Source organism: Nymphaea colorata, chromosome 9, assembly GCF_008831285.2.
Source record: "Nymphaea colorata isolate Beijing-Zhang1983 chromosome 9, ASM883128v2, whole genome shotgun sequence".
NCBI lineage: Eukaryota > Viridiplantae > Streptophyta > Magnoliopsida > Nymphaeales > Nymphaeaceae > Nymphaea > Nymphaea colorata.
In genome coordinates this window covers 18,153,090-18,175,675 of record NC_045146.1, presented here as the reverse complement: position 1 = coordinate 18,175,675, position 22,586 = coordinate 18,153,090, and the positions used below count along the sequence as shown (strand labels likewise).

At 41.4% G+C, this 22,586-nt stretch overlaps 3 protein-coding genes across 3 annotated transcripts; all 3 read right to left on the bottom strand.

Annotated features, from left to right (window-relative positions):
• Nucleotides 1-882: 882 nt before the first annotated feature.
• On the bottom strand, nucleotides 883-4,203 carry LOC116261542 (phospholipase A1-II 1-like). The gene is made up of 2 exons (XM_031640359.2): nucleotides 3,560-4,203; nucleotides 883-1,791 (listed from the first exon to the last, which is right to left on the bottom strand). The coding sequence occupies exons 1-2, from the start codon at nucleotides 4,154-4,156 to the stop codon at nucleotides 1,168-1,170; spliced, it is 1,221 nt and encodes a 406-aa protein (XP_031496219.1). The 5' UTR covers nucleotides 4,157-4,203; the 3' UTR covers nucleotides 883-1,167.
• Nucleotides 4,204-6,223: 2,020 nt separating this feature from the next.
• On the bottom strand, nucleotides 6,224-12,402 carry LOC116260890 (pyruvate decarboxylase 1-like). Its single transcript, XM_031639414.2, has 7 exons — nucleotides 11,727-12,402; nucleotides 11,423-11,586; nucleotides 9,778-10,339; nucleotides 8,097-8,185; nucleotides 7,893-8,010; nucleotides 7,209-7,397; nucleotides 6,224-6,716 (listed from the first exon to the last, which is right to left on the bottom strand). Exons 1-7 carry the CDS (start codon nucleotides 12,234-12,236, stop codon nucleotides 6,549-6,551), a joined length of 1,800 nt encoding a protein of 599 aa, XP_031495274.1. The 5' UTR covers nucleotides 12,237-12,402; the 3' UTR covers nucleotides 6,224-6,548.
• Nucleotides 12,403-20,085: 7,683 nt separating this feature from the next.
• LOC116260968 (uncharacterized) lies at nucleotides 20,086-21,777 on the bottom strand. Its single transcript, XM_031639523.2, has one exon. The coding sequence runs from the start codon at nucleotides 21,763-21,765 to the stop codon at nucleotides 20,209-20,211; it is 1,557 nt and encodes a 518-aa protein (XP_031495383.1). The 5' UTR covers nucleotides 21,766-21,777; the 3' UTR covers nucleotides 20,086-20,208.
• Between the last annotated feature and the right edge of the window lie 809 nt (nucleotides 21,778-22,586).

The window sequence follows — 22,586 nt, the reverse complement described above, 5'->3', positions numbered from 1 at the left end:
GTAAAAAATCTACGTAAAAACAAATACAAATTTTGTTGTTGGGCTTGGGAAACTACCCACGCCAGCCTATATGTATCTCCACTACTGCTTTGCGTTTGATCCAAAATAGATATTTTATGATAACGAAATCAACTGACGATAATGCTTAATTAAATGATCACGATCCAAGAAGGAAAAACTGCAAAAACTTTGAGTTCGTCAAGCAAAACCATTAATAGTTACATGTCGTGGAGTGCAACATTATTTTTCTGATCGAAGAAGTTGCTTGCACGGTTTCATTATTTGTAAGATGGAGTCTGTTGCGGGATGATACACGAGTTGGACTACCATTCCAGATAGATCAAATTCAAGGATGACACAGTGATATCACTGTTTTAAGTGGCCGGCCAATCGCCTCTCCCCTTTTGATTACTTTACATTTAAAATTCATGGATCTGACGTCGATATGACGTATGCTTTTATTGATGTGACAAAAGATTCAAGGTAAAATCTATGGTTTGTAGGATCATTAATCAGACATGAGAGATCTACATTTAATATCTTCATTTTACTTCTTTACATTGAGAAAAGATGGGATTTAAAGTTCAAATCCAAGGTTCTCATATTCTATTAAATGCCTCCTAAGTTACAGAAATGAATTAGGTGACGCTTGGTTGAAGAAAAAGCCTTGCCAGCCTCTTCAGTCCATCTATCTTTCGGTTTAATCAACATTCTTCGCCTTCCCTTGTACGAGTAGTAACAAAGAGAGCCTTATATCGCCATGGTTGGTCTAAGAAAAAGCTCGCCAAAATATTGTACAAAAACCATTATATATATATATATATATATATATATATATAGAGAGAGAGAGAGAGAGAGAGAGAGAGAGAGGAGGAGGTGCGGTTTGAAACAAATGCATCCCTTTATTGCACTGCAATAATATATTTCTGATATCACAGGTTCATATCGGCCTGTACCAGTTCATTTTCCCTTTCTTATTAGGAAAGACCAAAATATTTTAAATTGATTCTGAATTTTATGACATTGATTATTTTTATAACAAGAGATAACCCCTTACCCTGCTTATTCATGAACACCATTTCCTTAAGAAAAGCATAAAATCCAGTAACTAGATGCAGATAATTATAAAGTCCAACCATCAGCACGTTTATATCTTAATCTTACAGATTAAAGTTTTGCTATTGATCTCTTGTGGAGCTGATGGTCCATCAAGACCCACCGTCCATCCGGCCCCTGAACCATTCCTTTGTTCTTCTCAACCCTCCAGGACGTGGGAATGAGATACTCATCCTTCAACGCGTCCAAGTACTTGTTGATCAGTGCAATATCACGATCGACTTCGAGCTTGAACTTGCTGCTGTTCTTCCCTTGCGTCCCTGCAACGCCATGAAGATATGCTTCCAAGCTGTGCCAACTGCTGAAGTCGCCGGGAGACTTAAGATAACTGGATTTTCTGGTATCGATTGCCAGCTCGACGCCGACATCTTCGTAGCCGAGCAAGGGATAGGTGGGGACTATGTCCGGCTCGTTCTTCACTCTCAACAGTCTCAGATCTTCCGTCTGCTCAAACACTTGCCGGAAAGTGCCGTCTCCGACTCGCGGGCTGGCGAAGACAATGGCCGTCACCGGGATGTGCTTGTTCATGTCCTGGCTGGGCCTGTTTGCGCCACTGGCGACTATGTCTAGGGCATTGAGGGTGCCCAGGGCTGCACCTAGGCTGTGGCCAGTCACGGTGATGCTCACGTCTTCGTCCTTGTACAGGTCCACCAGTCTCTTGATCTCACTTAGGACCTGCAAATTTCAAGCTACATCAACATTCATTTCCTTTTTTTTTTTTTTGGGTTTTATTGTTGGTTTTCAGCTTGTTTGGTTACAAGAGCGAGTTGCATGCACTAAGGTGGTGTGAAGATACTTAAGAAAAAAAAGAAAAGGGAATCATGTTATTTTATTTTGAAGATTTTTTAAGAAGAAATGTGTTTTTTACTTTAAACTTTTTCACTTTTTTACTTTGAACTTTTCCACTATCTTTTTTTTTTTTTTTTTTTTTTTTTTTTTTTTTTTTTAAAGAAGATTCTTCTTTACTGACCAAGGGGCAAGGGTAATATAGCTTCGAATTTTTTATACATGGAGAGATGCATATGACCAGTTTAGCGGCTATAAACCCCAAAGTTAATCCCGAGTGTTAAGGTTAATTGTACCCAGAAGCTAGTGGGCAGCAGGGGCCTGGCCCCCATTCTCAATTTTTGATAATTAACTTTGGCCATTCATTTTTTTTCTAAACTTACTTATATGGTTGCCCCCTTTAAAAAATTTATGGCTCCGCCATTGATTATACCCACTTGAGCTTATGTAAGGATAAATCTAAACCTACAATAATTGAACCAGCGGTGACCGCTTACTCGTTACAATTGCCGACACTTCACATGTGCTGGGATATATGTTTCGGTATAACGATCGATTTACTTATTGAGATAAGCGAGTTGATAAGATTGGTTCGAGTAATTGCTGTACCATGGTTGCCTGGCTGACAATATATTCACCTTTGCTACTGGTAGTTAGATCATGTCAATATCAAATATTAAATGCCATATGATGTGATTTATTTGAGGAGAGTAAGAAAGCGATTCACTTCAGCTTTTATTTGACTGCCTTATGTTATTGAATCTCACAACGTGTAAATCCAATATGATTGCCGTAATTCATCCTAGTCAAGTACTAGATAACAGGTCCCTTATGCTTCTCAGAGAAAGACTACAGTTAACAATAGCTTCCTCATGCTATAAAAAGCCAAACATGAGAAAATTAATTAATCACATGATTTTAGTCGTTCTTGTCATTTATGTGACAAACATGTATGTGAACATGGTAGCTAAGAATCGGTACAAGATGATAGTATGACAGACGGCCAATTCGTGACTGTCAATTGAGATGTGTCGGTAAAGGTGTAACTATGTTTGATCTACAGCACCGAAAATCTACAGCGTTATGAACGATCAATTTCTATGGCATAACTTTAGATTACAGTGGTTTCTCCTTCCTTTGCCATGGAAAATTTTACGATTTAGAGGAATTTCTGCTTTTCCCTCCGTCTGTCCCTCTCTAGCTAGTCAGGGTAACTCATATATGTGTGTGTGTGTGATTGTTGACCTTGCACATAAGTTCATAAATTACTGTTAAAACTATTGTGGTAATAAAAAAGATGTACGTCATGTCCTATCCTTATTCTTCAAGAACGATGACTTCTTATCTTGTAAACGCTAAAGAAAAGACTGAAGCTTACCTAAGTCTCCTAAAAAAAATGAAATCTATAAAGCATCCAACTATATTTACGTGTTTCGTGTTCCACAACTTATTTATTTTCATAATGACGATATACACTTTTCATAATTTTCACAACACGAACAATCGATGAATTAGCGACGGATATGAATGCCATAACAGATGCAGTAACAGGATGATGGCTGCCATGGAAGATCAATTGAACACAGTTGGTCACCATCATGCATATAAATTTTAACGATTGATGATGATGACGACGGTGTATCAAAGGTAAATTTACCTGATCTCTAGCGCTTTTCTTGTTGTACTGTGATCTGGGGTCATCAGAAGTATAGATGGACAACCAACCCTGATGAACGTTAACAGCTTGATGACCATCATGCAACAGAGGCCTCAGCAGCTTTGTGGCCGACTGCAAGAGGAACTGAAAGTCAGTCATCCACTCCAGCACATCCTCTGTGCCCCTCCAGACTACCACAATGTCCCTCCTCCCCAAATCCGCCTTTCCGGCGTCGGTCGCCGCCGCGACGTAGCCCATCCAGTTGGACTCCTTGTTCCATGCTTCCCTTGACAGGGGCTTGATGAGCAGGGAGCTGGGGAGCAGGATGCTTGAGGTGCCATACACAAACTTTGTGACCTCGTACATGGAGGCTTGCCTGGGCAGCCCAACCTTGGCCAGAAGATCTTGTTCCGCGTACCGCGAGTCGCCCGCGAACCGGGATACGCGATCGCTGATGAATGCATCATAAGTTGCTTGAACAAGTTCGCCGTAGTGGATGACCGATCGGCGGAGGCCGATGTCGAGCGGATCAAGCAAGTTCTTCCAGTAAGTGCTGCCTTGGAGAGTTCTCCATTGGTGGGTAGTCTTCCAGAACATGGTGTTCAGAATTGGCAGTACTGAGAAGGAATAACTCCTCTTGAACTGTTGCAGGCAGGTTTATAGCCACTCTAGCGTGATATTTGAATTGAATGGTAGTTGTGAATTGGGAAGAATAATGAACTTAGTTGTGAAAGAAACCCAACTAACAATCAATGGTAGTTGTAAGCCGCCTTAACCCTTACGCCCCATTTATGGTATTGGAAAGAAAAGAAGTTATTCTGTCTGCAGTGGAACCCACAACATCTAACTTAACAGTTGATAAGATAAAGTTGAATTGCATCTAACATCCATGGCAGTATGATTCATCTTTGTCTTCAAATCGGATGGCAGAAAGGGCGCTCGCTTTCTGTAAACTAGAGCCCACAGCATCGACCTTCATAACACAAACAAAGCTGAATTAAGAGGTGGAGCCAGAAATTTTTAGCTGTGGGGAGCTTATAAAAGAGACTTGATCGAATCTAAAGAGCACCACATACAACTGATCTAAGCTTAATATTGTTGAAAATGACTGGGTCTGTGTGGGCAGCTGCCACATAATTCTCACCCCTGAACACCCTGCACAATTATCTTCCGACCACCTGAGGCCCCCCTTATGAAACTATAATGCTGCTACGCTCATAAGAGGAGTAAACGGGAAAGCCCCCTCCACTTTAGGAATGTAGAAGCTGGGTCAGCACGAGTTATGTATTGCTCGGCGAACTCGATTTGGGTTTTATGAAGCGAGATTGAGCTCGACTCGGTAAACCGAGTCCAAGTTTGAGCTTGTCTGATTTAAGCTTATATATATATATATTCTTTAAATAAAAAAGAAAACCACTAGAAGGGTGTTAAATTTAGCCAAAAGTTACTTGCATACCATGGCAAATTAACAAATATGAAAGACATGAGTCGAGACATGGCCTATCTTGTGTAACTCGACCTCAACTCATTTATAACTTGAGCTTCAACTCAAGTTTGATCATACATGCTTTGAGTCGAGTCCAAATTGAGACAACTCTTCGTATTTCCCAAATCTCCTCTATCGACACGCAACACAGCAGGCTAACTGCTGATATGGATATCACCTTCTTTGACACTCTTTATTTGACAACTTTTTCTTGTGGTGATTACTCTAAGAGGTTGAGAGAGAGAGAGTTAAAAACTGTCCTTTTACATGGAAAATAAGGGAAGAAATTACCTCGCACGCCCCCTTGCCTCTTTTCTGAATTGACAAAAGAGTAATTTTATACCTTTATAAAATAAGAAAGACAACGCATAAGGGTAGAAATGCTGCCCAAGGTCGTTACAATGTGTAGCCGGAGCAAATCAATGCCATAATATAATATATAGGACATTTTAACTTTTCCCTTTTGTGGTGTCCTTGTATTCACACTTCTTGCACACGTATACGTACATACAAAACCATATACTCATGCATTTGTACCTCATTTTCTTTTCTAAAGTTTAATATGTATGTGAACTATAATTGGAGTTTTTTCTTCTTAACGATGACAAAGTTCAGGAATACTTCTTTGCTTAGAATTGATGACAATTGTGCATGTTTAAGGGCCGTTTGATGATAGAATCAGTTTGTTACTTTTCTATGAATCTATCCTAATAATTGGAACAAGTTCACAGAGCATCTTGTTATCGTGTTCCATGAACTTGTTTTGATTTTTGAGGTAGATATATAGGACAATAACAAATTGTTACCTTGCCAAACAATCCCTATAAAACTTTTGACTACAAAGATAGTGACTGTCGGATGAATATACCCCAATTATTAAGACAACTTCATGAAACACTAGTTACCTACTTGCCCCAATATTCATTACACTCATTGAGTGTGTTTCCTACCCAATGACCCCTTATCCGAACATGATCCTAAGCACACCACTCTCTCTCTCTCTCTCACAATCTTATATATATACATATATATATTATCACTGAGATTTTTTATATCACAAAGGATTTCATGGGGACCTTTTACACTGAAGAAGAATGGATCAGGATTCACCAAACTTGCACCTCATGTTAGTCAGTCACATGTCAAAACATTCAATGGTTTTTTATGTCGTCGAGAAAGACACCATCAAACAAAAGTTGGGCTATTTAATGAATCTTCACATACACAATGTTCACATGTTCACATCGATTGGTTCCTGATGCAGAAAACTTGAGACAAACAAGAGCAACTGCATGGTGCTTAGAACAGAAGAAGCCAAAGTACATTTCCATTCAACCAAAATGGCAGACTGCATTTGGGAACAAATTGCAATCGGGTTATTTGATCAAGTTCCCATTATTCTAGTGAATAATCAAAGACAACCACAGGTTACATTTCACTGGCAACTTAACCGCCATACAGCAACGGATAAACACAGTCTGCGAAATACTCTCTGGTGCATGCCTACTGAGGATTGGGGGGTCGACTGTTAGCAGCTGCAACACGAGATCCCCATTCTAACAATTCTTTGCTAGTATCATCTCTATGAACAATCACTTCAATAAAGCATAAACTGTCATTTTTCTGTAATGCTGTCGCAATTGCATCAGTTAGTTCATCCTCTGTGCGGACCTGTTCCAGAGATTCAACAAAAAGAATATTGAGTTAGAACAATGATAAGTTCAAGCATTCAATGGAGAACAATACATTTCCAAGGCACACACAATAATATGTATGCACACATCGGAGCAATTAACACTTCGACAAACTGGAAAATAAGCATGAAGAAATAAAAAAAATTAGCCTTTGGGAAGTGCGCATTAGCTAATTGCAGAATAACTACTGTTCACTAATTAGGAAACTTTTTCCACACCCTACATTGTCCGAAAGATTAACACTGCAAGAAATTAATCTAAACTGGATGCAGCTAGCTGTGAATATTAGTCAACCAAAAAATTGGACAACAAATTGGACAACATAGGTGCTAGTCCAACCACCTATAGCTTGTCTCCTTGTTGACACACATGCCACACTATGCCAATAAAAAAGGTAAAACACCATGCTTAAATGTCCAGGTTACCTCCCAGAAAGATTTGGAAGGAAAGGAGGGTCTGGCTAGCTCACCTTGGTCGTCCAGCATTTGCCTTCACCATTGTGGATGGCATCAACTAGTCCACTATAATTCCAGTTTTTTATAACGTTGTATGGTCCATCATGAATTTCCACTTCAATCGTGTATCCTCCATTGTTAATGAGGAAGATTATGCTCCTTTGCCCGCATCTTATCATGGTTGAAATATCCTGAGCTGTAACCTAAAATAGAAATGAACAGCCAAAAAGGATAATTAAACCTCTTTGTAGATTGAGGTCTCTGTATGAAGTTAAAAACTATAAAAGTTTGGGAATTACAGTTTGTAGTTTGAAGTTTGAACCCACATGTCTATGAGAAAGTTTTTTTAACTAACAAGAGAAGTTGCATACCATAATATTCAAATTTCTGTACACTATAACAGAATAACCATGACAGATAGATTTATAAATGATTTGGAGAAAAAATTCAAATATCCAAAGATACTTCAGTTTTTCACATACAACTGTTAGTAGCAACCCCAGAAGTGCCACGGTATAAGACAGAGGTAGAACCAAGCAGCTATCCATCACCACATGATAAAGCATTCTCAACGGACTTTAAATCATGACATAAGAAGCACAGAACTACATAAGAAAAATAATTCCCATACACCGTGGAGAGGTCAGAGTTTTATGATTCTATTTCTGGAATAACATAGTGGCAGCAGAATAACAGACCTGGAAGCTTCCATCACCAATGCAAGCAATAACACGTTTATCCTTAGCAGCCTGTGCATAACCAAGAGTAGCACCAACTGACCACCCAATTGAACCATACTGCATCTGGAATTCATATCTGCAACAAAGGATGTTCACTAGTTATGCATCCGATAAAAATATCAGTCCCTTTACTTGAAGAATTAAACCAATGTAGGCACTTACCCACAGCCTTCTGGGAGCTTTAGCTTCTGACAATTGAACCACGAATCTCCTGTCTCAGCTATGACAGCTGTGTCTCCCGACAATATTTGCTGTCACCGCAGCCCACACACATTAGCTAGGGAGGACAGCATAAGTCGAGATACAACACGTTTTAGTAAAGGCATATCTTGTACTCTAATGGATCATGTGAAGATAATGGTAGTTATTGAACTAGGTGATTTGATTTTTACAAATCAATTAACTCCTTAGTCTAGTGAATTCTTCTACAGAATGTCATCTTTCAGAAAGTATTGATTGAGAAAAAAAAAAAAAAAAACTAATCGACATCAAATAAATAATTGTCAAAGAAGGTTATGGATGAACTGTCTTAAGTTTTTACCATTAGTCACATCATTTTGGGAATTAAGCGAGTCCTAAAAGAAAACATTCAGAAGCATATAAAAATCACCAGACAAACCACTGTACTAAAGAAAGTTGTAGAACACATGGATACTCAGCAGATTTCTAGTGCTATCGTGCACGCCTAAGAAATACAACACCAAAAGACACCACTTATGTTAGACGTGGCCAAAGCCCCAATTCTGACTTCATCCACTTGATAGTAAAGCAGCGTCTCTGTGTGTGTGCCATGACAAGAAATCAGGTATTGCAGGAGCATCTACGCAAGGTCCTTTTCAGGGGTTAGCCATGCTTCTTTAATTACAAATATGATTTCTTAAGATTTCAAAAAAATAGATAACTGCAAGCTCTTACTTCCTGGAATTCCTCAAAATGGATATATGTAATGCTGCTAAACAAATAAGTCAGTTCACATCCATGTGGCCAAAATTCCAAATAGCGATGTGAAGAAATGACAATTGCAAAATTAACTGGGTCTTTCTTCTCTTTGAATATTTAACAATGAACGTTCAACAATGAGACAAAAAAGCTTATTAATCAGACTGTTAGAATTCAATAACTAGTTCTTCCACATGACTGACACTCTATAAGGAGAGACATAAAAAACAATCGGGTTAGTAGAAGTCAAAATCCAGTTCCGTCGTATGTATATATCCATGAAAATCGAGTTTTGCATATTAAATGTGTGGCTGCAGTACCTACTTCTTTTCAGACAATAGCGGGTCCCATCAGCTGCCCTCTCATAGTACACGGACATTGAAATAGGCACAATTCACTTTCCACACAAGCAAACTAGACACAAAATGAAATGGAAGCCACAAAATTCACTTTGACATCCGCCTCCATGCGTAAGGCTTTCAACTCCTACGGCTCTGGATATTAGTCCCCAAATATACGTATATTTAGCATAATTCATTTACCACTAGTAATTTTAACTATTTGCAATAGTCTGCAGCCCCAAGATTCAATATTAAGACGAAGAGAAGGAAGAACCACAATTCGTAGAAATGAGGATAAATCTAAGAGTGGCCCAAAGCATCAAACAGAATAAAAGTTTAATGAACGGAAACAGTTTATATATGAGAGAACACATAAAAAACACATTGTGCCATTTTGTACGATAAGGATATAACTATCAATCAAATGTGTAAGTACTGTCGACAATCCTGAAGTATATAACTTGTGAATTGACCTCCACGAAAATAACCATGCAGATATCTACAATTTACAGCAGGCACCAGACATTAAGGTCGTCCCCATTTCATAATTTGCTAATACCAACCTGTATGTGCTTGAAGAGAATGTTGACTCGGAGAGGTTCTTTCTCGGCCCGTTTCAGAGGGATGCCGGCGGGGACATAAATCCGGCGGTGATTTTCGATGGCGGTCGTGTTCTTGTTCACACGTTTGGCCAGTTCAGACAAGAAGTCGGCCATGAAAACCCAACCGTACGAGGGGCCGTTCCCAATGGTCACCCTATTGGGCTGAACGATGAGGGCCTTCTCCTTCTTGAGGAGAAGGGAGTAGCCAACGGAGCTGTAGTCGTTGAAGATGGGGCCAGCGAAGATGTAGGCGTCAGCCGACTCGACTATCTCGCTGCAGAAGTTGGTGCTGACAGCTCCCCAGAAGGTACCGATGAAGTGTGGGTGGTTCTCCGGCACCAAGCCCTTGCTGGACGGCATCACTGCGACGGCGTAGCCGCTGGCGTCGGCGAGCTCGACGAAGGCATCCTGGGCCTTGGCCACCCTCAGCTTCGGGCCACCCACCATCACCGGCTTCACCGCCTTGTTCAGGAACTCGGCCGCCGCATCCACCGCCGCCTGCAGCCCCTCCGGGTTGCTCTGCCTGTTCCCACGCCACCAAAAGAGACATTACCTCTTCAAGCTCCATTGACGTACATCCATGGGAGAGAGAGAGAGAGAGAGAGAGAGCAGAGTTTCATGGCGGCGAAGAAGTCTGCATCTGACCCGTACTTTCAGGAGATGTTCCTGTTGGATTCGGATCGGAAGTCAATGATCTGGTGGTGTTCCGATCTCCGCGTCTCACGGGGATCAGACACCAGCCACCGAAACAACCAACCAAACACGCCTTCTTCCTAGCTCTGCGAGCCGAGTCCAAGCTCAATCGTCATAATCTCTGATCTTTTTCATAATATCAGACTATGTGTCATGTGAATAATGTAGTCGTTCATTATATATTTATAATTTTTTTGAACATAATTGAATTCGTAAACCAATTCAAACAACATTGATTTTGCTATCGTCATGAACAAAGAAAAATAAAAACCAACAAGAGATGCTCATGAGCTAAGCGTCATGAAGATGAGGAATAAACTTTCAAATACCAAACCCAATGGATGTAGATACCATTATTTTATGGTGTTTATGTCAAAATTGAAAAGGAAATGACCCCCCACTTTCTTAAAAAAGATCATGGCAACCAAATTCCCCCTGTGGGTGACCCCCTTTTGATGTTAAACATTCAATAAAACATCAATTTTTGGTTTATTCTTTTGGATTATTCTATAATCTTTTAGAAGAAAACCAGGATGCAGGTTACTTAAATGATTAATTAATATTTGTTATAGTTACTAAAATTTACAAAATGATTAAATTGTACGTTGATTCTTTTCCAAGAAAGAAGATCTATTGACGAGTACACGCCAAAGGTCCATTTTTCAAAGAGCAAGTGGGTGTAAGCTCGCCTAGTACAGGACAAGGCCGAGTCGGGATGTAAAACCGGCAGAGACGGGTCGATTAATGACTCTGCCGGCGGGAGAGCTTCGCAATAATTTCGTTTCTACTCGAGAACAACAAAAAATATCGGAGACTGGTGACGCCAGTCGCCGAAAGCGTTTGCCTGAAAGCGGGAATCATCGCCGGCAGGAAGTATCAGCGAGAGAGGAAGAAGAAGAAGGGAGACTCGTACTTGGGAGCGAGGAAGAAGGGAACAGGCTCTCTGCGGAAGTTGGGGTGCGGGATGCCGGGGAGGTTGCAGCTGATGCTAATGTAGACAGGCTTGCTCTCCTTCAGCGCCGTCGATATCGCTGTGTCGATCTGCTCGTGCGCGTCGTCCAGATTGTTCACCACCGTCTGCAACGAGGACGATCGATTCCCAGTTCCCCAAATTCCCCAATTCGAAAATATGAGAAGGGCAACACAGTGAGAAATTGAATACAGAGAGGAATTAAGAAAGGGAGGAAATTCAATGGGGGGAAGAAGAAGAGTCTCGCCTGCAAGCAAGTGACGGTCTGGAAGCAGCGGAGCTCCTGGCTGAAGTCGGGCAGCCCGATGGTGTGGTGAAGGATGCGGTTGGTGCCGTAATCATTGGAGTTGGGGCCGCCCGCGATGCAGATGACGGGTAGGTTCTCGCTGTAGGCGCCGGCGATGGCGTTGATCACGCTGAGCCCGCCGACGGTGAAGGTGACGACGCAGGCTCCGACGCCCTTGGCCCGAGCATAGCCGTCGGCAGCGTACCCTGCGTTGAGCTCGTTGCAGCAGCCGACGAGGTTAAGCTCCGGCTCCGCGATCAGGTGGTCCAGCAGCGTGAGGTTGAAGTCGCCGGGCACCGAGAAGACGTCCCTCACGCCCACCTGCACCAGCCGCCGAGCCAAGTGCCGCCCCAGCGTCCCCGAAGTTTTCGGCCCCAGCGGCAGCTGGAAGCCGTTGTGGCAGGGGGTTTCAGGGGCGGCCTGCTGCGTGCCGTTGGGAATCGCCGCTTGGATCGCGTCCTCCGCCTCCATTTCTCTTCGCCGCTGTCGATGATCTGCCTTCGATTTTCTTGTGCTTCAGTAGTCGTGATGGTGGTGGAGCTCGATTGGCTGGAAGGGGCAATTTATTCCCCCAAAACGCCTAGTTGCAGAGGGGCCCAGCGTTGGGGGAGGTGGCGATGGATGGTGGTTTCCTCAAAACTGGAGGCGATCTTTTTTAGTCGCCCGCCATCGTCGTGTCCCGGTCGTGATATCGTTCCAAGTCCTTGTTTGACGGGAACATTTTGTCAAATCGACGCCGTTGCCCAAAACCCTCCCTAGATTTTTCTTTTTTTCTCCATGTGAAAGTGAGACATCATTGTCACACCACGAGCTCTGATTCTATTGCATTTTGAAAAATAAAGTCGTCTCGTTCTATTCTTAAAGCTCAACTTCTAGTATATATATATATATATAAAAGAATCTTAGTTGACAAATTTAGTTTGAAAGATTAATTTGCAATGCTCAAATGAAACGTGAGAACCAACTTCTTGTTAGCGAACAAATAGCCACCACATTTACATTTTAGTTGGTGTGTTCTCTATATGATTTGCTGCAACTTAACATTCAAAACTTTGTTGCTAAAAAATGTACATTAGATTGGTATTAGCTACAATTTATGATGCAGTGGTAGTTTATGGTGGCTTTAGAAATGGTCTATTGTGTTTTTGGTGACGAATTTATGTTTTAGTTATATCTGTGGCACATGGCAACATTAACTTTGCCTGAAGAACTAAATAGTTATAGTTGATTTGATCGAAAATCCTCCTCTTTGTCCGGACTTCTGCCTTTATATGTACAAACGACGGAAAGTTTGGCTATATACGGCAATGGAAAATGGCTTTTGGATGGATGGAGAGTTGTCCCTTTTTTATTAGCAGAGCGTGATTGAATGCCCCATCCGTTCACTTGATGTAAACGTGTCGGATGTCTAACTAAATTGCTTGCAAAAGAATAAGATAGAACAAACACTTAATGTTCGATTAATAAGTCAGATGGCATTTAGACTTAAGAATACAATTAGGTTCACATTAGAGTTTAACCAATCGGGTTTAAATTTAGATTTGGTTTTAAATAAATATCCTATTACCCAAAATCTATATAGTTTGAGTTTGGTTTTTCAACATGGCCTTAATCCAGTTCTAATTTAGTTGTGCTTAGAAGTCTGAATCTGAAAACCGATTTCGAACTATGAATTTAGAAATCTACCTGCTTCAAATTCAGATTTAAATCCAAATATGCAAACTTAATATAAATCAGATATGGTAAAAGATATATCCAATTCGACATGCCTATTTGTCAATCATTACATCATTCTATGGGTTTGCAATCCTTGGACAAGTTGTCTCTTTCTCTTGTTATGAGCAACTATTAGTAGCAAATCACTAAGATTAGTTGGGTTTTTTCCGACATCAGCACGCAAGTATTCTTCCATATGGTCCATGCTGCGGATTTAGACTTTCTAGAGTTTTGCTGATGCGGATGCTTGGGGTTCAAAAGTCACCTTTACATATTTTGTTCGCACTTTTAAGTCACATGGGTATGGGTATCGTTTGAATATATGAAAAATTTGAGTACAAATATAACAACTTTAGAAAAATGTAGGTATTGGAGGTGTTATATATATATATATATATATATATATATATATATATATAGAAAAGTAGAGATAGAAATACTCCAACATGAGAAAGCCTCTTCACTGTTTTTGGGATTCAGGGCTGCTCCAAGAGGTGGAGAGCGGGACTAATGCCAACTAAACTATAGTGCACCCATTGTTTGAAAGCTTTGGCATCGGGCTGGCCCAACCCAATAATGAGTTGGCCCAGCCCAGCCCAATAACGAGTCGGGCCTAGCCCAGCCCGGCCCTACATGTAAAACTCAGGCCCGAGTTCGACCTGACTCGAAAAACTTGAGCCCGGCCTGATTACATTACAAAATATTTTTAATATAAAATAATACATCAAAAATAAATTAATTGTAATAATATATTATATATATATATATATTAATGAAAAAATTAAAAAAATCATTAGCAAGCCCCATCACGGCTTATTAGGCCTACCCGGGCCGGCCCGATAGCAAGTCGAGCTAGCCTAGGTCTCATCTTTTGGGCCTGTCCTGGGCCCGAGTCAAGCCGGCTATCGCGTACCCGGCGGCAGCCCGGCCCGATGTGCAAGCTTAATTGTTTGCAATTTAAATGAATAATACCTACAAGAATCAAATTGATGATCATCGATCTTTCATCACTGGTCCGCTAGCTATACTACGACCCCGAAGGCTGCAAAAATGTGGAAACCAGTTCACGGTGCTTTCATAGTTTATGTGTAAAACTCGAGATATATAACTAAAAAGCTGTACCTTCTGTGTAAGTTGCACACAGAGACTAATTTATCAAACTTATCTTGCGAGGGGGTTTTCATTTATTTAATTTGGTTGGGAAGCATCAATGGCATCAAGTTGGTCATTACCCACCGACTCCCAGTTTATCTTTCCACCATTTTTTCTGACTCCGTGACCTCACGCAGCACCATTAATCCACTCTTTCGATCGAACTCCACGACATCGATTTTTATATTCAAGTTTTCAGGACGCATCCTCTTCAATTTCCGACTTTGATTAATCATATTTAATATAAAATTAAAGACTTTGTCTTAATCGATCGCCAGTAATGGAAGTTGTCAAGGGTGTTAAGTTGAAGACTCTAAAACAACTAAGTTTTAATGACGTCGCACTCCATTATGTACATCTTCATCGGTTTTGCCCCTAGAGTTTTCTCGAATTCATATCTTTGTTACTGCTGCCTTTGTGAATCTTGCATTATCCTCCATACCTTCAGAAAAAGCATGCTTAAAATTTTAAATTATGAACTATAAGTAGGTTGATCATCAGTTTATCTGCAGATATATTCTGGACCAAATTATGTTAAGTTTTGATCGGTCAAAATAATTGAATACCTTCATAATTCAGTTTTTTTGTTTGCGTGTGGACTATTGAATTCCCACATTTGCTTTTCTCATTTGATTTTCTCTTCTTGAAGGTGTTTGATTATCTGGACAATATCCTCATTCTATGTCAAATTTTAATTTTGAAATCCAAGGGGCGTGCAATTTTAATTTTGAAATTGAAGGAATAAAAGTCAGAAGTCTAGAGAAACTCGACTTTATTGACTTGGTTTATGAATCCCAAAGAGCAGAATGCACCAGATAGCACGGTCGGGGCAATCAAACACGCCCTTCTGAAATTTTAACTATCTTACATGTACATGTAAAGTGCTATTTTTTTTTTCTTTTGGGTGAGCAAAACACTGAAGCCTCCATTCAACCTTTCATCATTTAGGATACATGGCTTGTTTTGGTGTTTCAAGATGTCACCCATGCCGCCGCGCTTCAACTTGCATGTCGGTCACCCCTCGTTTGCAGCACAGAGAGTTGACACCTTAGAGATTCAAAACGATGACAGATGTCTGTCAGCTCTTACCCGATCTTTTCATTTTTTTTGTCAAGCGTTATCTCATTATTTGATAAATATTATATTATCTCATAAACATTAGTGTTATCTCATATATCCATCCGTTATCTAATTATCTCACAGATCTTTTGTAATTTCATATATATTATCTCATACTTATGTTTAGTATTATCTCATACGTAAGTCATTACCTCATATAGATTCGTTATCTCATATACATTATCTTATATTTATTTGTTATCCAATACACATGTATTTACTAAATGTATTGATAATACGGTTCACATCTAGCGTACACTCGTTGTGTATATGAAGCCACATGCACAAGAATGCTTTAGTAGTGGGATGGACATGGAGACTTTTCAACGCTCATATTTTGGCTATAATCTAAAAAACCGGCCGCACATTTTCCATTATCTTGATAAAAGTCTCAACTTTACTAACAAATGTCTAAACACCTGGCCTCACCGTTTGCTTCTTAAAAGCATTTACGTAATTAGCTTTTTTAAAAGAAGATTACGGCAGTTTCCTTCTTTTGTGCTTAAAAGTGGAAAAGGCGCTTCAACTTGAAAAGGCAATACTGAAAGGCCCAAAACGGTGCACCAAATTAAGTGAATCACACATAAATAACAAGGCCCTTTCAAAAATATGGTCCAAAAGGTGGGTCCTCTATGAAAATTCTCCAAGTCGTGGATCCAAAACGTACACACCACGCAGCAGATGGTGGAACCAAAGTGGAGTGGAAGAACCTCAAGTAATGTATCTACTCAAGGTCAACATTAGCATAGAATTAATTAATATGTACTTATGCTGGCAATTGGTTGCCATAAAAGATTAATTGAAACCAAGTTATATATAAAGTGTTTTGTAGCTTACACGACATAAAAAGTTGATAAGCAAGAATAAATGACAAGCCTACTTTACCAAGACCCACCAAAAATTGGCTGGTAGACAGCTTGTCACCAATTTTGTTTAATGTAATATTATTATTTTGTCCCCCTTCTCCCTTTTATATATATATATATATATATATATATATATAGTGAACGATGACTTCAACCATCTCACAGGAGCAGTCCATCTAAAATAGATGGATGGTTGAAAGAAAAACAATGACAAAATGAGTGGAGTAATAATAAATCACCTTTTTCTTCTTGTTTTTTTTTAACCGTTCATTATGTTAGATCAAATGGCAATACTAAGACGGATTAATGCCCCTAGCTAAAACTTTCTAGCTCCATTGCTGGATTGAGGGTTGTCGTTCTTGAAGCTAATGTGGCAGACTAGATCTTAACTCATTTTCTCTCTCCGGTGGATCATTTTCTTGGTTGAATCTCCTGCTTTGGAGAAAGCAAGGGATGTACCCTCCAAAGAAGAGGTACGAGTTGTGGTTGGCATAAAATAACATGAAAGCATTTTTCTTTATACATGATTCGTTTTCTCGTGCATTTAGCAACACTTGTTTTTCTCTTCGTCTCGCATCTTATTGAGATCCATATTCCCGTACATGGAAGAAGCTTATGCATGTCTTTCTTGCTAAAAATTCCTCTTAAACAGTCTGATAACAAGTTTATGGTAAGGTCTCTCTCTCACTCACAGGGTCTTTAGGGGCACATTCTTTTCACCGGAGTATGTCGCTCGGCTTGTGTAGGGAGATGTTCATTTTGTTATTCGGCTGCAGCAGCCTCATTCTATGACTGGGTGATGGTGTCGTTCCGTCATTCTACTCTCTTTTCACTCCTCTTATTTCGTTTTTTTGTGAGTTGCATTGTATATTTTCTCTTTTGCTTCTTTTTTACGGTTTGTTACTGTAACTTGGGGACTTCTTGTCCTCAATTTTTGTATCTAGGGGACTTATTGTCTCCAAATTTTGATATACATTTTTATTTTATCGGCTTTCTCTCTCTCTCTCTCACACACACACATACACACACTTTTCTGAAACAAGACTCTCCTAAGTCCATGACTCCTAAGTCCATGACTGCACAGGGTTTTTCAACATCACAAAAAAGACCAAAGAATACATGGACGACCCCTTCTTATACATAAGAGGAAAAATTGCATAAATGCTCTTACAAAAACTTCTCAAAAATTTTGTGGTGGTTTTTTCGGAATTGTTGAATCCATGAAAATTAGGGAAGCTTATTAGGTATAGATCAGGCTCCACATTCAACAGTTTCCATGTTCATTCTTCTTTTTTTTTATAACACCAAGTGCCCCAGATGGCCGCAGAGCCTCACGATCTTTCAGATCTTGCTCCAAAAAACAGGGGAAGTCTCCATCAGTTAATTGGCGATCTATTTACCAATGTAGATCTATATGGTTGGAAGGCTAGCGGCTTTCTTTTTCAACCTTAGGAAAATGGCGGTAGATAAAGAAAGCGTCTTTCAGTGGGTGCAGTATAATGCAAACCCGGCCCATGTATATACAGAAAATGTAGAGATCATGTGAACTCATTATTGCAAGGAGTAAAATATTCAGGTGCTTCTTTTTCCAGAAATGACATGGTGCTTTAGAGATGGCTGTCTGTGTACCAGAAGATGGATTCACCTCTAGAAAGATGATCCAAGCTTGCTGTCAAAAATGGCATTGGCAGGTAACCTGATTGCTGGGTTCTTAATTAGTGACTACAAACAACAGTTAGGCTGTGTTCAACAACCATGCAATGGGATGCAGAATGCTGTCCCAATCTCTAGTATGGGTGTCTCTGGTGGACAACACATGGATTCTGCAAAACTACCCAATGAAGTGTGTGTCGAAAGCATTGACATCCGCTCAAACGCAGTAATTATGTGAAAGCTTTAGCTTCCAAATAAAGATGGTCTTAGCTTTGAAGCAATGAAATCTTGCCCCCAAGGGCAGCATTATGTTTGGGATGTATGGCAGTGGGACAGATGTTGAAGTGAAAAAGAACGTTCTAACTGGCAGCAAATTGATTTTAGAGACTTCCAGGATGATATATATCCAGTGAGAAACAGAACTTGGAAAATTACTTTAGTTAACCTGCCTTCTGTTTATGATCAGGTGAGCAAATAGATAACTAGGACTTCAAGTTTCAGAAGAGTAACATCTACACGTAACCTTGCAAAAGTAAGTTCTTGTCTGGACACAGGGTTGGAAGGATAAAACCCCAGGGATGTTCCTAACAAGCATTTGAATGGTTTTAACAATGTACCTTTGTCTTATAATCTGGTAGATGTATTGAGTCCCTTGTCACAAATGTGATTGAAATAAAATCTTGCTGTTCTACTTCCACTGCATCCAGCTAGAAAATCAAAACTGAAAAAAAAGAGATTAGGATTGAAACTTAAGACCACAGTTATTGGGACTCCTGCTTCATTTTTCTAAAACTTTCTTTGCCAATTTTTATTCGCCTTTCACTTGAAACCATTTTGCCATATCTCATTATCTTAGTGTAAAAACTTTCCATTGCTCTCTTCATCACCTGCACAGTTCTGCCTCTCGTGTTGCTTCCTGTAAGTTTTCTGCCTTCTGATACTTCAGATATCCCAGCAACATAATATTGTAAATGGACTTTGTAGGTCAATCAGTGTAGCAACAGAATAGGAATCTCATCCTGCCCAAAGGTCAATCCGGAACAGTGAAAAATATATGCAGTCGCAGGTACAATTTTAGGGCCGTTTGTCATTATGAATCTATTTCAAAATTGAAGTAGATTCATGAGTGCCGCATAAATCTACCCCCATTTTGAAATAAATTTATGACACACTCACATGTTGTTCCTAATGCCAAACGGTCCCTTAGGAATTGAAACCAAATTTCAATGACAAAGGCCTTTAGCATAAGATCTATGAACTCCATATTCTGATTGAACCTGAGATGATGAAATCAGTCACCGCGTAGGAATGATGGCAGCCTCCACTCAGTTGGGAATATGTATTGCATATATCCTAAAAGCATGACTTCCAATTTTACGTAACTGCAACTATAAGCTGTTCGTAAGTTCCTTTTAGTTCAGAAGCAATTATCGTGGCAGGGAAATCGTGGAAATGAGTTTGAGAACGAAGTTGCATTAACATCTTCATCTGTAAATACAACATTGAGTATGAAGCTGCATTGCCAACTCCAAACATAATGCAACACGTTCCAATGTGGGTGCTTCATAAACATGTTAGAGTGTAGAAGAAACCAGAAGGCACTTCTCATTGTCTGCATACCCCAATCTAAAACTCTACCTGAAAGGATGATAAACTTTTCTCATGCTTCATGCACTCTCAACTTCAAGCAAAAAAAACAAAAATGATTAGAGATTCGATCGAATTTCACTAAGTCTAAACCACCATACGTGAACATCTATAATCTCTCGATTTTGAATTAACTGTATCAGCACTAAACCACTATACGTGAACATCTAGAATCTCTCGATTTTGAATTAACTGTATCAGCACGTTCTTACAAATACAGAGAATCTTGGATCTCATTGCAGGTGCGCATAATATAACAATGAAACAAAAAATAAAAGAAAAAGAAAAATTTAACAATGATCGATGTCTAGGGGATACTGGCAATATTTTACATCTTTCATGCAGAGGAAGAACCTTTCATAGGCAGAAGCCATTTTTCGAGAAGTGAACATAGCCATGGCGTACTGCTTGCATCCCTCCCCTTTCCTGGCCAGCTCCTCCGGTCCGTCTCTGATGGCCGACTCCATCGCCTCCGTTAAGGACTTCACGTTGGGAGCGAAGGTGTAGCCGAAGCCGTCATTCAGCACCACAGTCCCGGCTATGCTTGGGAAATTGGTGGCCAGCAGCGGCTTCCCGCAGTGCATGGCTTCCATCAGGGTGAGGTCCAGGCCCTGCGGCCTGAGCGTCGGGTTCACGAATACGTCGAGCGCGTTGTAGAACTCGGCGAGCCGGGAGGGGTCCATGGCGCCGAGCACCTTCACGTTGGGCTCCAGCTCCCTGTAGCGTTTCTCCCACGGCCCTGCCCCTGCTATCAGCAGGTATACGTGCGGGTGGCGCTCCTTGATGGCGGAGAAGGCCTCGTAGAGTAGGGGATGGCCCTTGTCCTTGACCAGCCGGCCGGCGACTCCCATCACGAGGCCGGCGTCGTGAGGCACCCCGAATTCTAGCCGAAATCTCGCCCCCGCCTCTGGGTCGTGGTGGAAGCTGTCGTGGTCAACGCCGTTGAGTATGATGTGGACGTTTTCCTTGGGCAGCTGGTAGACGTTCACGAGCACTTGGCCGGCGCTGTCGCTTATGGCGATGTGGTGCCGGTAGCCGGAGAAGAAGCGGACCTCATCTAGGAGCTTGGGAAGGGCGTCCCGGAGCCGGCCATCGTCCCGGTCGGAGCGGGGCTCACGGGGGCCGCGGAGGAGGTCCTGGAAAAGCTCCGAGTGGAGGCCCTCGTAAGCGATGCCGTGCCACGTCGCCGCCAGGTTGGGCACCAGGCGAGCTCGCCAGTGCGGCAGGGCAACGCTCTCGGTGTGGACGAAGTGGAAGGGCTGGCTGCGGTTCTCGGCGACGAACAGCTTCCACGCCGTCGACACGTCCAGCATCCCTGCGTCGTTGGACGCTAGGTGCAGGTGAAGCTCCCCGTCAACGATGTGGTCCACGCGCCGGCTTCCGGACTTCCCAATGGCCGCCACGGTGTAAACGTGAACAGTGTGCCCTGCGCGCGCCAGCGCAGAGTAGAGGGTGTGCGCGTGGCGCTCCATGCCGCCGGGAGCAGAGCCAACCGGCCATTTCTTGGAGAAGACGGCGAGGCGGAGCCTCTCCCTGGTTTGGCCGAAGCAGAGCTTGTTCCAAGCGAACTGCGCGAACCGCAAATCCCCTGTCCAGTTGTGGGGAGTCTTGAAGGCGGGAGTGAAAGAGCAGGGGAGCCCTGCAGGTGAGAAGATGGTCGTGTTTCTGCCGCTGCTGAAGAGAAGGAAGAAGGTGATTAGGAGAACTGGAGAAAGGAGTATGATTCTGCAGAAGGGTAGCGAGGCGGTGGTTGAGGAATAAGAAGAAGACGAGGAAGGGGGACGGGGAGAGGAGGAAGGAGGAGAAAGCGGCCTTCTTGTTGCAGTTGAATGTTGATTCAAGCCCATTCTCTGCCCTCCGCTCAGCCTTCCTTCTCAGATTGATTTAGTGAAAAGAGAGAAGGACACGAGACGGTAATGGCGGGTGGCTGTCACAATCATGGCGGGGATCTGTTGACAAAGTGTAAGAATTGCATCATTTGCTTTTGGAATTCTAGAACTTAGCCACCACCGCTCTCACAGTCTCCCTCCCTCCGGGTCCAAGTCAACTTTGACGATGTGACAAAACTTTTCCACGTGAATATATATATATATATATATATATATATATATATATATATATATATATATATATATATATATATATATATATAGATAGTTAAAGTTGAGCTTCTGGTTGGGTCCGTCCAAGTTTGGTAAAGTTTGGTTCGGGCTGACTTAAAAGTTGTTTGTTAGTGTCAGGTTAGGCTTAATTGTCAACTTTATGTTTGCCCAAGCTCAGCCTATTTATCGGATTAGGCCCAACTATTCATCGAATACTTGGATGAACATCCACCTATATGTGACATGCCAAGAGTTTTGAAAGGTATTGTCGATGACATATGAAGAATTTTTAAGAAAGCTACCGGAGATATACCAAGAGTTTGCAAGAGAACTGGTGAAGTCGGGCCCTTAATGCCAAGTTCGGACCTATTTGGCCGAACAAATTTTTTTAATCGGGCTGGCTCATGTATCAAATGATGGGTTCAAACCTAGCTCGTGATCTACCTATCGGATACCAACCTGTTGCCCACCCTTGTCCCTATCTACAGCGGTTCTTTGTCTTCCAAGCGTACCAAAACAGAAAATGAAAGACGAGGTTCCAACAACTTTGTAAAGCACTGACCTAC

Coding starts and splice junctions, on each gene's coding strand:
- LOC116260890 (XM_031639414.2), bottom strand. CDS start 12,236: ATGGAGGCGGAGGACGCGATCCAAGCGGCGATTCCCAACGGCACGCAG. Junction 8,011..8,096: donor AAGCTCCCAGAAGGCTGTGG/GTAAGTGCCTAC, acceptor CCTTTGTTGCAG/ATATGAATTCCAGATGCAGT. Junction 6,717..7,208: donor GCAAATGCTGGACGACCAAG/GTGAGCTAGCCA, acceptor TCTCTGGAACAG/GTCCGCACAGAGGATGAACT.
- LOC116261542 (XM_031640359.2), bottom strand. CDS start 4,156: ATGTTCTGGAAGACTACCCACCAATGGAGAACTCTCCAAGGCAGCACT. Junction 1,792..3,559: donor AGAAAAGCGCTAGAGATCAG/GTAAATTTACCT, acceptor TGAAATTTGCAG/GTCCTAAGTGAGATCAAGAG.
- LOC116260968 (XM_031639523.2), bottom strand. CDS start 21,765: ATGGGCTTGAATCAACATTCAACTGCAACAAGAAGGCCGCTTTCTCCT.